Here is a 14,836-nt window from a genome sequence, read left to right on the forward strand (position 1 = left end):
CTTTACATCATGACTATCTACCACTCATCCCCTCCAAAGCCCTTTATTTGCAACAAGCATAGTCAAGTAAAACAAATCCACAGATGTGAAAACGCGTCTCATTCTCTTCCTCTAGCCTATCACCTCACTGCCAAGAGTAAGAAAGTATGATTCATAAACAATATATAATACTTAGGAAGTCTACTTGCCAAAACAAACCCAGGAACTATATGAACACAATTGCAAAATACTTTTCACACGAATAAAGTCAGATCTAAACAATTGGAAAAACATCAGTTGCTCATGGGTGGGCTGAGCCAATATAATAAAAATGACAATTCTACCTAAACTAATTTACTTATTCAGTGCCATACCATATAAGTCTTTAAAGTTCCTCTGAATCTATAGCTTATATCATTTCTTATGGCACAGTAACAACTCATAATTTGTCTAGCCATCCCTCTGATTTATTGGCACCTCCTTTTTTCCAGTTCTTTGCTACAATACAAAGTGTTGCTACAGATATTTTGTTCATGTAGATCCTTTTCTTCTTTCTTTGGTTCCTTTTAGGTATAAGTATAGTAGTGGTGTGTTGAGTCAAAAATATGAAGCTTACTGACTTTTTGGATATAGTTAAAAATGTTCCCCAGAATATTTGGATCAATTTATTGCTCTAACCACAGTGCACGTATTGTATATATTCTTCTGTAACCCCTTCAACAATTGTTCTTTTAATTGTTCATCATCTTGGCCAATCTAATGGGCATGAGGTAGAACTACAGAGTTGTTTTAATTTGCAATTCTCTTATTATTAGTGATTTTATTTTTTAGTATTTGTTGTCGATAGCTTGCCTTTGATTCTTCTATTGGTATATTTTTATAAATTCCTGTGTATCTTGGATATAAGACCTTAATCAGAGAAACCCATTGTAAAAATTTTTTCTAATCAACTATTTCCCTTCTAATTCTCAGTGCATTGATTTTGAGTGAAAAAAATAAATTTTATGTAATCAAAATTGTCCTTGTTATCTCCTGCAATCCTCTTTATCCCTTGCTTGGGGACAAAACTCTTCTCCCATCCATCTCCACAAAAGGTATCACCTTCCTTTTATTAATTTATTTATGATAGGACATTTTATAACTAGGTCATGTAAATATGTAGAATTTATTGTGATATATAATGTAATATATTAGTCTGAACATAATTTCTGACAGATGGTTTTCTAATTTTCCCAGAAACTTTGGTCAAATGGCAAATACTTATCCTGGTAGAGTTCTTGAATTTATCATTCTATGCTATTGTATTTTGTTGACTTTGTATTTTTATGTATGTAATCTGTTCTACTAATTATATTTTCTAATTTTTTTACCAGTACTAGCTAGTTTTGATGATTACTGCTTTTTAGTATATTTTTAGATGTGAAACTGCTACCATCCCCTTCTTTCCTAGTTTCTTTTCCCATTATTTGTCTTTAGATTCTTGACCTCTTCTTCCTCCAGATAAATTCTATTTGTCTAGTTCTTCAAAATAACCCTTGAGTAATTTGAGAAGGTACTGAATTGGATAATTAATTTAGTTTGTGTTGTCATTATTCTCTTATTAACTTGTCCCAACAATGAACAATGCATATATACAGATATATATGCATATCTATGAAATTGTCCTTATTTTTAGAAAGAGGGTTTTATAGTTGTATTCATTTAATTGCTTTATGTCAGTTTTTGTTTGTTTTTTGTTTTTGTTTTTTGGCAGGGCAATTGGGGTTAAGTGACTTGCCCAAGGTCACACAGCTAGCACATGTGTCAAGTGTCTGAGGCCGCATTTGAACTCAGATCCTCCTGACTCCAGGGCCAGTGCTATACTCACTGCACCACCTAGCTGCCCCTGCTTTATGTCAGTTTTTATAAATATGTCATGCATATGCTTCTTTTAGTTCCAATTCAGCAATCACCAAAGATCTATCATATCTAGCTCTTCTAAAATTCTGTTCACATCCTTAAATTCTTTATGTTTTTATATTTTTGTTAGATTTATTTAATTATGCAAAGGACACATTTAGGTCCATAAATATTATAGTTTTTCCTTCTATTTCTCTCTAGTATTTCCTTAGCTTTTCTTTTAAGTATTTAGATTCCATATCATTTTGGATACACACACATACACACATATATGTATACATACACACACACATATACATATATATATATATATATATATTAAGTATTCCTTTTTCATTATCTATGGTACAATCAAGTACAATATAGTTTCCCTACTTAATTCTTTTAACTATGTTCATTTTACTGTTGCCTTGTCTCAGGTCATGATTGCCATTCCTTCTTTTTGGGGATTTACCTGAGGCATAATACATACTCTTCCATGCCCTTATTTTAACTCTATGTGAATCTTTTATAATTCAAGTGATTTCCTTTTAGACAATATTTTGTTAAGTTCTACTACCCTTTTCTGTCTTAAGGGTGAGTTTATCCCATTTATGTTCATGGTTAAGATCATTACTTGTCCATTTCTCTAATCCCACCACCCACCCCACCCCACAAATATCCTCTTTAGAAAATGGTGAATAGAGAGTTGGTCTTACAGCAAAAGAAGACTTGAGTTTATGACTTGCCTTTAACACATATTGACTGTGACCCTGAGCAAATCACTTAACCTCTTACTACTCTAGACTATTCTATAAAATATAAGTTGCAGAGAAAGTGATTATGTTGATAGAATCTTCTTAGTATTTCCCCATATTAGTGAAATCAGAAGTGCCATTTCCTATCCCTTTCCCTATACCTATTCATATCCTTATCCTTTTCCCTCATTTTCCTTTCTGTGTTCTCCACCACCACCTTTAGAAAGAAGGAGACAGAGAAAGGGAAAGAATATGGTTAAACTATTATTTATAGTTGAAATGGACCATTCCTACCCATCTGCTGTTCCTCATTTCACCCAGCCCTGACTCTGGCCTCTAGTTCTTAAGATTTGTCTTTTTTCAACCTCCTCTCCCTGACCCCCCACCCCTCACTTATGATCTGTTTTCTAAAGTTTAAGTTTTTACTGTCAGTGATTATTTCCTTCCCAACTCTACCCTCCTTTTAAAATCAACATCTCTTTCTATATCCCTTCCCTATTAAGTTTTTTTATACCAGATTATATCTATTGAGTTTCTATACCAAACCCTATATCGATGTATATATGTATATATTTGACTTTTCTTCATCAGATTTAAATAAGAGTGAAGTTTCATAAGAAACCTTTCGTCCATGTTTGTGTACCCTTCTTTTGGCACACTCTATTTTTGAAAAAATAGTAACTTCCTCTTCTTCTTCATTTCTTCCCTGGTACACTCCTCTTCCCTCCCTTTCCTTCCCTCTTTTAAAAACAGCATAACAGACCAAAACCACACCTCAGCCCTATATTTGTCTTTCCTGACTTCCTCCGTGACCCTTGAAGATACTGAAATTCTGAAGAGACACTTCTTTATTTTCCTATATTAGAATATAAACGGTTAATAATCATTTAACCCCTTCCAACTGTCCAAATACTATAACCTTTCTAATTTTTCTCTCTTGGACTCCTTGATAAACTTTCATGTCACCATCTTAACCAGAAATTCCAAAAGTTAAGAAATTTAACTAGCTGTACAAAGAACCTGTAAAAGGCTTTGCCTTGGGTTTTCCTTCAATATTTTGTTCACTTCTTGCCAGGAGTCTAGAGGGATTAGATTAGCAGATGAGGTTAGGGCTAATTGCAGGGGACATAGCTTCAATGTTTCCTCTATTTTCTTAAGACCATATTCATATCCTACCTCCTACCTGTGGGTGTACCCCCCGAGCTGTGTCTCGGGTCTTCTTCTCCCTCTCTTTCAGCGTGTCATGGCCTTGCTGATGGATATCTAGCTATGGTATCTGTTTTTAACTTCAGTTCAGCACTGCCACCTGATTATTAGACATTCCAAACTGGATATTCATAGGCATCTCAAACTCAGTATGTCAAAAACAGAAGTCATCATTTCTCTCCATAAATCTACCCATCTTCTGAACTTCCTTTCTTCTGTCTAGCATGACATTTACTCAAATTTATAGTCTCAGGATTACTCTTAATTCTCCAACTCTCCTTTACCCATAGGTTGCCAATGTTGTCAGTTCTACCTCAATGGCATCTCTTAATATTTGTCCCCTCCTAAATATAGTCTTTCACAACATGACTATTATGGAAGTATTTTGTAAAATGACACATGTATAACCTATATTGAATTGCTTGCCTTCTCAAGGAGGGTGGGGGGGAGGGAAGAAGGGAGAGAATTTGGAACTCAAAGTTCTAAAAACGAATGTTAAAAAAAATTTACATACAACTGAGAAATAAGATATACAGGCAATGGGGTATAGAAATCTATCTTGCCCTACAAGAAGGGGGGAAGGGAGTAAGGGGAGGGGGAGGGGGGTGATATAAGGGAGGATAGATTGCGGAAAGGGGCAATCAGAATATATGCCATCTTGGGGTGGGGGGAGGGTAGACATGGGGAGAAAATTTGTAACTCAAAATCTTGTGGAAATTAATGTTGAAAACTAAAAATAAATTTAAAAATTAAAAAAAAAAGAATTTCAAACTCAACATGTCCAAAATGAAAAATTATACATATTTGTGCCCTCCTCTCCACTTACCCTATTACCACCCTAATTCAGTCAGTCAGTCAGTAAGTACCCACTATGCTCCAGTCACGATACCAAGTCCTGGGGTTGCAAAGTAAGGCAAAGTATAGTCTCTGTCCCCAAGTAGCTCATAATATAATAAAGAAGACAATATGTAAACAACCATATACAAACAAGATATATACAGGATAAAATGGAAATAATAAACAGAAGGAAGGCACTAGGATTAAGAGGGATTAGGAAGGGCTACCTGTAGAAGGTGGGATTTTAGCTGAGTCTTGAAGGCAACCAGGAGGCAGAGATGAAGAGGGAGAGCATTCTGCACAAGAAGGACAACCAGTGAAAATGTGCAGAGTCAGAAGATGGGATGTCTTGTTCAAGGAACAGCAAGGAGACCAGTGTGATTGGATTGCACAGTAATGGATGGGGAGTGTAAGGTGTAAGAAAATTAGAAAGGTAAGTGGGGCAGATTACAAAGGGCTTTGAACACGAAACAGGATTTTATGTGATCCTGAAAATGATAGGGAGCCACTGGAACTTACCGAGTTGAGGGGGTGACACAGTCTGCTTTAGGGAGATCACTTTGACAGCTAAATAGAGGCTAATTTTGAGGGAGAAAAGATTCAAGGCCAGGAGAACAGCCAGAAGGCTATTGCCATAATTCAAGGCGATATTAGTGTCAGATGAGAGAAGGGGCCATATATGAGAGAGGTTAAGAAGATAAAATATACAGGCCTTGGCAATAGATTGGATATAGAGGGTGACTGGAGAAATGGTGATACCTTTCAACAGTAAAAGAGAAGAAAAAGATGAGCAGTTTGGGACATGTTCAGTTTAAGATGTCTACGAGATATCCATTTTGAAATGTCTAATAAGCAGTTGGAGGTGGCAGGTTGGAGGTCAGCAGAAAGGTTGGGGCTAGATAAGTAGGTTTGAGATTTTATCAGTATAGAGATAAGAATTGAGTTCATAGGAGGTAATGAAATTACCAATTGAAACAGTACAGAGGGAGGAGAGAAGAGGGCCCAGGACAGAGCCCAGTAGGACACCCATTGTTAAGGGGAATGACCTGGATTAAGATCCAGCAGAGGAGATTAAGCAGGAATGGTCAAATAAGTAGGAGAAGAACCAAGACTTGGTAGTGTCAACAAAAACCTAGAGGCAAGAGAATATCAAGGAGAAAAAAGCATGATTATCAGTGTCAGAGGCTGCAGAGAAGTCAGAAAGATGAAAATTGAGAAAAGGCCATTAGATAAGACAAGAGTTCATTAGTAACTGAAGAGTTGAATGATAAGGTTGGGATTTAGAAAGTTTTAAAAAAGAATGAGAGGAAAGGAAGTGGAAGCATCCATTGTAGACGGCCTTTTCAAGGTGTTTAGCCCCAAAAGGCAGGAGAGATATGGAATGATAGCTAGTGGGGATGGTTGGTTGGATCAGATAAGGGTTTTCTGCAGATGGTAGACATATGAACATGTTTTTAGGTAGTAAGGAAGCAGCAGTAGGTGGGGAGAGGTTGAAGTGAGAGAAGGGAATAATAAAGGGTGCAAACTTATGGAGAAGACAGGATGGAATAGGATCACATACATGTAGAGGTGTTTGCCTTGGCAAGAAGAAGGACTACCTCTTCATGTGAGACAAGGGTGAAGAAGGATATAGTTGCAGAAGATGTCTGGGTGATTTGAGATGAAGAAGAGGGAAGAAAGAGTTCTCAGCAAATTACCTTAATTTTTTTCAGTAAAACATGAGGCAAGGTTCTCAGCTAAGGGGGTAGAGGAGTAAAAGCCATAGGAGATTTGAGTAGGGATAAAAAGGTTTAGAAGAAACACTGTGCGGGATGGAATAGTGAGTTAATTAAAGAGTTACAAAGGGATTGCCTTGCTGCAGTGAGGGCCCAGCCGAGATTATATAACATAAATGTGTGGTGGATCCAGTGAGCAGCTTTGTTATTTTTCTCCAGCTTCACTCAGCAGCACATAACCTCTTTCTCTTTGGCTGATTTTAATAGCTTCCTTATTGGCATCCTGCCTTGAGTGTCTCCCCATTCCAATCTGTCTTCCCAAATGATTTTCCTGAAGCTCAAGTCTGACTGTATCTCTCCTCGACTGGTGGTTCTCTATTACCTCTTAAGATCTTAAAGCCCCCCACAATTTAGCCCTTCCCTACCTTTCAAACTTCATTAAAATTACTGCATGGTCAGACCTATGCTTTAGGAAAATCCCTGTAGTACCATTGACCTGTGGTAGCAGGTTATCTTCCTGCTCCCTGAGTTCTCATAATCTGACTCAAATAATTGAGTGCTTGCTAATCGGTCACTAAATTATCTATGTACTTGCTAAGTGTCACAGGACATAGCTATATAGTCTGCAAACACACAATATGAGACAGTTCTTGCTCTTTTTGAGCTTACGATCTAGTTGGGAAGGGAAGGAAATGAGCAATTATATAGCTCCTGCTAAATGCTAGGCACTAAGCCAAGTATTTTACAATATCATTTCTTCTGATCCTCACAAAAACCCTGTGAGGTTGTTGCTGTTATTACCCTCATTTTACAATTGAGGAAACTGAGGCTAACAGAGGTTAGGTGACTTGCCCAGGGACACACAGCTATTTTAAACTCAGGTCTTCCTGACTGCAGGTCCACGGCTCTGTCCATACAACGTGCTCTGTCTATACAGCTACTTAGCTGCCTGATGTCTGTTCTCTAGTTGGGAGAACAGACATATATATGTGTGTATGTATATTAAAATATACATATGTGTGTGTGTATATATGATATATGTAAATGAGTTAACTGACAATAGTCAACAAGCATTTATTAAATGCTTACTTTGTGCCAAACTCAGGTTAAGGTTCCTTATTGGTCTCCTTTTTGTATCCTGAAGATTGAAAAAAAAACGCAAAGCAAAGTCCCTGCTCTCAAGGAATTCACATTCTAATAGGGGAGATAACATGCAAACAACTATACACAAAAAAGATATGTACAGAGTAGATAGGAGGTAATCTCAGGAAGAACCACAGGGGAGAGATGTCCTACAGAAGTTAGCCTATGGTAAATATCAGATGTTTGAAGATGATAGTCGGCCTTAGGATTTCAGAGGAGAGATCGGGTAGAAAATGATCAGAAGGTGAGACTTGAGCTGAACTTTAAAAGATAACGTATCAAGAATACTTCATAAACCTATAGCCTTAGGACAAGGGTCAGCAAACTGTTGCCTGAGGGCTAAATTTGCCAAAATGCCTGTTTTTGGACAGCCCTGCAAGCCCACCTCTTATCTAGCCTTCTGGTCATAGTTTGTAGACCCTTGTAGAAAGTGGCCTGAGTCTGGGAGAAATTCAATGACTATCCAGGGACACACAGCTACTAAGTATCAGAGACTGCATTTGAACCCAAGTCTGACACACTTCCTGTACTCTTAGTCTTGTTATTCATAGGATTATATACTATTATATACTATAGGATTATATACTATTTCCTTTGCTATGTGATTTATTTTGTGCTTCCCTCTCATCCAGCCACGTGGTAAATCCCTTAAGGAAGAAATGGATTTTTGTTTTTATTGTTGCTGTTTGACCTCTTCCGTGTCATTTATATCACCTCTATTACCTGGTACAGTGATGGAACATATGTATGCCTATGGAATACCGTATGCCCTTTGTTTGACTAGAAAAAAGTCTCCAAGAGGAGAAAGTGATCTGCTTTGAGCCCTTATTCCTACATCAAACACCAACCCTTAGTGTCATTTAGGGTCCTGATTCCCAGTGTGAGACATACTGCCCTTTTATGAACACTTCCAAGAGAAAGCAGGTTTTAAAATAGTACCAACTTCTAGAGAGCTTTTATCAAGTCAGGGACCCTCAAAGTGGATAGATACCTTCATGGCATTTGGAACCAACTTCACTATCCTTGGGAGAAGCAAGGGGTATAGATTTGAATATTCCTTTTGTGAGCACAGAGGGAAGATAGAAAGCAGGACAGCTCAAGTGTAGAATTTCCAAAAATAGCTGGGATTGGGGTCTTCAGGTATAGAACAGATTGAATCCAGTTTTTTTCAGGTAGTAGTTCAGAAAGAAAGGGAATGTTCTAACTATCTGCACAGAAAGGAGTTATGCCAAATTATCATCTCTAGCTGGTGATTGGGATAGTTATAAATAGGGGCAGTGGGGAAGGGGGAGAAATAAACATTTACATAGCACCTACTATATGCAGACACTGTGTTAAGTGCTTTACAAATATAATGTCATTTTGCAAATAAGATATTTATCAGTGCAAGACCTTTAGACAAGAATTAATTATTGGAAGCATTTAATTTCTCTTTGTAGTAGAACTCCATAGGATCATAAATTTAAAACTGAAAGGGACTTTTCAAAGTATCTTGCCTGGATGCCTTCATCTTACAGGTAAGGAAACTGAAGCCCAAAGAGAGAAAGTTCAGGGTCACACAAGGATTAGAGTCAGACTTGAACTCACTTCCTTGGACAATTACAATTCCTGTACTCTTTCTGTTGCACCACATATTGCCTCCAATGAGGTAATATTTGTAAAAGCACTTCCTGGCATATAGTAATATTTGTAAAAGCACAGTTCCTGGCATATAGTAGGCACTATTTAAATGCTTAGTCCTTTTCCTTTCCTAATTTGGATCCAGGTATCATAGAATAATTTAATTGGGACTGAGATGAAACTGTCTCAATTTCATAAAGGAAAAACAGATCTTTCAGAGCAAAATAACAATAACAAAAACTCAAGAGAGACCTTTTAGTCTACACATTTTAAAAACTTTATTATTTTAAAGAGTTTATATTGATAATTATATAAATCATGCTTAGGTATTCCTTCAAAAGAGGTCTCTTCTTGAAAGCATTGTAAACTGAGTCTGAGTGAGTTGAAAGCAACAAACCTTAAACTTCTTTAAAAGCATTCTGCAGTTTACATCTTTCACTAATTCAGATAGAGCTTCTAGGCTAAATGAACTTAAATCTTCTGTACTTCTATTTTCAGTTTCTGTAAACGTTTGAGAATAACTGTCAACAATTTCTAGAAATCTCTCAACAGAGTCCAAAGTGTAAAGTCATTGCTCTTCTTATCTTTTAGTAAGGTAATTTATTCTTTATTTCAGATGTCCACAAGAGCTGGCGAATAGTGATGGTGGACTCTGAGGGTGGAAATTTGTATCCCTCCTTTTTATTCTGTCTGAAAAGCTCTAACTTCCAGTTTCTGTTTTCTTTCAGTCATATTTATTACTTCAGAATGGTGACCTATATAATACATTAATTTAAAGCTCCAGTCAAAGAGTTATATTACATAAACTTCAACACTTAAAAATATCCATGATATCATCAGTGTTAATGCTACCTCCACTGATGTAGATAGAGCCCTTCTGTGCACTAGACATTCCTTATGGGCTGCTGCGGCCAAAAATAATTATCACCTGGTGACCAATCCTCTGGCGATAAGCCTCTTGCAATTTAGCTAGACTGGTCCTAGAAAAATAGTCACTCCATTTATTGCAAGGCTTGTACTTGAAGCCTTCTTTACTTGGTAAAAGACCTGGCAAAGTTTGTACTCTACTGGCTTAATGTTGGAGAGCCCAATATCACCTTATCACCCTACTGAGGCATTAGAGAATGTCTGTGATGATATATTCCATGTATATGGTGTTAACAAAAAGCTGTTGTTGTTTTTGTTGGGGGTGGAGGGGTAATCAGTGTTCTCTTATTGTGTTACATTTTTTTGGTGTCATAAAATGTGGGTCAGGAAAAACAGTTAAAAAATTATCTTTGGGCTTGGATAACCTTGGAAAGTACTCAAGGTTTCTTCTTAAGGTAACACAAAGATATCTTAGCTGAAGAAATAGAGCCCTCAGTCAATTTTGCTGACTTTCCACCTATTCTTTTTGCCCTTCCTCTCAAGCATCATAGGAACTGATGGGTGGTGGTTTTATATCTAGGGTCAGCATTTTTAGGATACCTAGGCACTTTGCTCTCATTTTTCTCTGTCAAGAAAAATGTTCTTCAATCTAGAAAGAGTAAGACAAATATGAATTAGGAGATTTTTGAAGAACAGAGCTGGAAATAATACTGATTTGGTAGCCAAGGGCTTTTTTTGCCCAAAGAAAGAATGTTATTAATGATAGTATAGGGGTCTCTACTAGTTACCATAGCCTAGAACAGGTTTGAATAAAATTTCATTATTAGTTCATTTTTGTTATATATTTTATAGTAATTTGCATATCCTTATCATGATAAAATGTATTTTATATGGTGGGCTAAGAATTCTACAAAGTTCTCAAGACCATTATCACAATCACCATCTTTAAGAAGGTCATTCAAGATGATGGGTCATAGTCTTTAAAGAGTTGTCTATAATTGCATTTAAATGTCTTAAGTGTGTTTTAAGTCTAGATTGACTTTCAGATATCATATGCATCTTAATGGCTTTTTTAAATGGAATTTCCCTTCCTATTATTTTCTCCTACATTTTGTTATTGTTACATGCAAATGCTAATGATTTTTTGGACTTATTTGGTATCTTGCTACTTTAATGAAAGCTTCTCTGCTGTCATTTTCTTTCTGGCAAGTCATCATGTGTTCAGCAAATAAGTATAACTATTTTCTGCTCTTTGTTGATGTTAATGCCTTTATCTTCCTTCTCTATGATTAACATTTCTACAAATATGTCAACTAATAGTGGGGATAGGGGCATCCTTGCTTTATACCTATATACATATTAAGAAAGTTTCTAGTGTTTCCCCAGTGAAATAATACTAGTTTTTGGATTTAGATATATGCTTTTAGCATTAAAGAAAGTGATGGACCATAATCTTACAGGTAAGGTAGTTCTCTATCTTTTAAGATGTCATGACAAAGTAACTCAATAGACTACTGCATACACTTTCCTGAATCACATTCTATGGCTTTAAAAACAATACAGAGTAACAACATTGTGCAATGACCTTAGATAGACTTACCTCTTCTCAGTAATACAAATGATCTAAGACAATTCCAAAATGCTATCCACATCCAGAGAAAGAACTATGGAGTCTGAATGTAGACCAAAACATACGATTTTCTCTCTTTTTTGTCTTTCTCATGGTTTTTCCCTTTTGTTCTGATTCTTCTTTCACAACATGACTAATGTGGAAATTTGTTTACTATGTTTGCACATGTATAGCCTATATCAGATTACTTGCTATCTTAGGGAGGCGGGGGAAGGGAGAAAAAAAGATTTGGAACTCAAAATCATACAAAAATGAATGTCGAAAACTATCTTTACATGTAATTAGAAAAAATAATATATTATCAAGTGGGAAAAAATACAGAGACCACCATGAATGGGAGTGTATTCTGTAGTTCTTGCTGCTGGAGAAGATCATTTGAGCTTGGGAATTCTTAGCTGATCAGGTGTCCACATTAAGTCTGGGAGTGCTAGGTCTGGAGTCAAATTCAGCCTCAGAAACATAACTCATTGTATAACTCTGGGCAAGTCACTTAAATGCCATATGCCTCAGTTTCCTCATCTGTAAAATAGCATCGACCTCTCAGGCTTGTGAGGACAAAACAAGATAATACTTGTAAAGCATTTAGCACAGTGCCTGGCACGTAGTAGACACTATATAAATGGTAATTATTATTATCCTCATCATTATGGTTATTATGACCAATATGGCGGGCTCCCAGAAGAATAGGGCCACCAGGCTACCTAATGAGGGGGCTCATCAGGTTGGAAGAAACCAAGCAGGTTAAACGTCCTTGATGATCATTTTTGGGATCTGGCCCATTAATGGCCATTGTACTTCCAGGGTGGGTGAAATAGGTAGATCCAATTTAAAAAAAAAAGCAAAATAATTGCTAAGTTGGCAGATATTAGAACAGCATACTTGTAGGTACAACCAGACCCCACATTGAAGGTTTCTATGGCATTTCTTTGATAAACATATCCTTTTCATGTGTCTGGGCCAGGTCCTTATCTTTTAGTTTGGAGTATTGGCCTGGTAGGTAGATCCTTGAAGTGATAAGGTATCTGTCTCTATTGATCCCTATAGAGAAAGTCCATTCGTGTGACCAGGAAAGACAGAGTGCACTAGAAGAGGCTCGCCAGAACCCCCGAGAGGGCATCGTTATCCCAGAGTGTGCTCCTGGAGGGCTCTATAAGCCAGTACAGTGCCACCAATCCACTGGCTATTGTTGGTGTGTCCTGGTTGACACAGGACGTCCGCTTCCTGGGACATCCACTCGGTAAGACTGGCAAACTGCTTGCCTTAGGTCTTGAACTAGAAATGGGTGACTAGAAAAATGCTGAAGATGAGAGACGTGTTCATGTTAACCAAAATCCAGCCTTTCCTTTATAATGGGCATCCATGAGTGCTGCTACCTAGGTGCTTCATTGATCGTTAAATTGTCTAAACAAGGATAATGACCTTTGAAAAAGTGCTTCTGTGATCCCATTGAAAAAAGATAATTAAAGTGATACAACTGGAATAATTTCTAATGAGATTTATTTAGTTTGTGCCTTCCTGGAGATTATTGTGATCAACATATAAATTGTTCTTTTGGTTCATCAGTACAATGCTGAATCAGTTCCTACAAATATTCCCAAGTTTTCCAAATTCTCCATATTTATCATTTCTCATGGCAAAATAATATTTTATTACATTCATTTATGACAGTTCATTTGTCCATTTCCCAGTCAATGGACACCAACCTCCCTTACAGCTCTTTGCAACTATAAAATGTACTGGTATAAATATTAATGTATATATATAATTCCTTTCCCTCTACCTTTGACCTCCTTGAAGTATGTGCCTGGTAATGAGTTTACTGAGTCAGGGGATAATATATAGTTTAGTGATTTTTTTATAATTCCGAATTGTTTTCTAGAATTATCAGATTAGTTCACAGCCCTACATATGATTTTACAGCTGGATACTCTGTTATGAATGCTAAACCACAACAGCAGAGCTGCAAATTGGTAGTCAATCTTAACTGAAGCATATCTTTACTGCTCCAGGTATGAGACTCCTGTATGTGAGAGTGATGCCAGGTCGAAGAGTTCAGAGATGGATGATCCATTTAAGGAGAGAGAACTACCAGGTGGGATGAAACCTGTCTCTTATCTGGATCTTTTTTTCCTCTCCTTTTGCTTTCACTGAGAAACCTCTCTTCTTTTCTGTGCCCCAGTTTTCATGAGTATGGATGCTGACTGCTTATCTATCCACTGACCTACCTCAGGATGGATGAGAAGCTAACTGAGAGTGCTTTGGGACCCCAATGGAGAAAGGAGGTCTATTAGCGCAAAAGTGGCAATGACTCATTCAGTTTTAAATAAGTCCTCTTTTAAATAGCTCACGTGGCTTGCATGAAATATATCAGTCAGACTTAGGTTGGGAGGAGCCTCTCATTTTATGGGCATGTCACGCACTTTGTAGGTAATAGGTTGACTCTCCCTATAGTGTCAAATAACATGGGGTTGGACTCAGACATGCATATCCAGCAAGCACAGTGGCTTCCAGAAGTGATAGCTGTCCAGAGTTTTCCACCTGACTTTTTTGCATTCTCCTCTTGCAACAAGGTCAGAAACATGTGGTTTGGAATACTAATGGTACCAGCCCTGCAGGCTCTGAGCTCTACCCAAAGCATATTTTTCTTGGTATCAGTGACTCTTGGATCCAGGCAAAGACTGTGGAACTGTATGTCATAAGATGAGCCCCTTTTAGGAGTGACCTTCTGGTACGGTGTTGGAAAGATTTTCATGGTAGGCAGCACAGAGTCAATCTGAAGGTAGAAAATGTAACATGAGAGCCCTTGCCTTTCATTCTCCTTTGCCTTTACACACACACACACACACACACACACACACACACACACACACACTCACACACTGTGTACTTCATTCCCTTAACCCCTCCCACCCAAATAGAACTATCCCTTATACAAAGAACTACAGCTAAATAAAAGAGACATGTTGCTGTATCTGACAATATATGCTTCATTCCACACCACTAGTCCACCAATTCCCTTCTGAGGAGGCATGCTTCACCGTACATGCTGCACTATACAGTTCATTGGTCACTGCACTGATAATTCTGATATCTTTCAAAGTTATTTTCCTTTATATTATTGTGATCAACGTATAAATTTTCATTAGTACATTTCATCAGTAAAATGCTGAATCAGTTCCTACAAATATCCCCTAGTTTTCCAA

The 14,836-nt window shown here is 37.3% G+C and overlaps 1 protein-coding gene across 4 annotated transcripts in view; it reads left to right on the top strand.

Annotated features, from left to right (window-relative positions):
• Nucleotides 1–14,836, top strand: part of SMOC1 (SPARC related modular calcium binding 1) — a 208,821-nt gene that overhangs the window by 173,794 nt on the left and 20,191 nt on the right. For all 4 annotated transcript variants that reach the window (XM_036736295.1, XM_036736294.1, XM_036736296.1 and 1 more), the window contains exons 8-9: nucleotides 12,678–12,870; nucleotides 13,643–13,725. In XM_036736295.1, coding sequence (XP_036592190.1) covers nucleotides 12,678–12,870; nucleotides 13,643–13,725 — 276 coding nt within the window. The remainder of the gene's footprint in view (nucleotides 1–12,677; nucleotides 12,871–13,642; nucleotides 13,726–14,836) is intronic.

This window comes from Trichosurus vulpecula, chromosome 8, assembly GCF_011100635.1.
Source record: "Trichosurus vulpecula isolate mTriVul1 chromosome 8, mTriVul1.pri, whole genome shotgun sequence".
NCBI lineage: Eukaryota > Metazoa > Chordata > Mammalia > Diprotodontia > Phalangeridae > Trichosurus > Trichosurus vulpecula.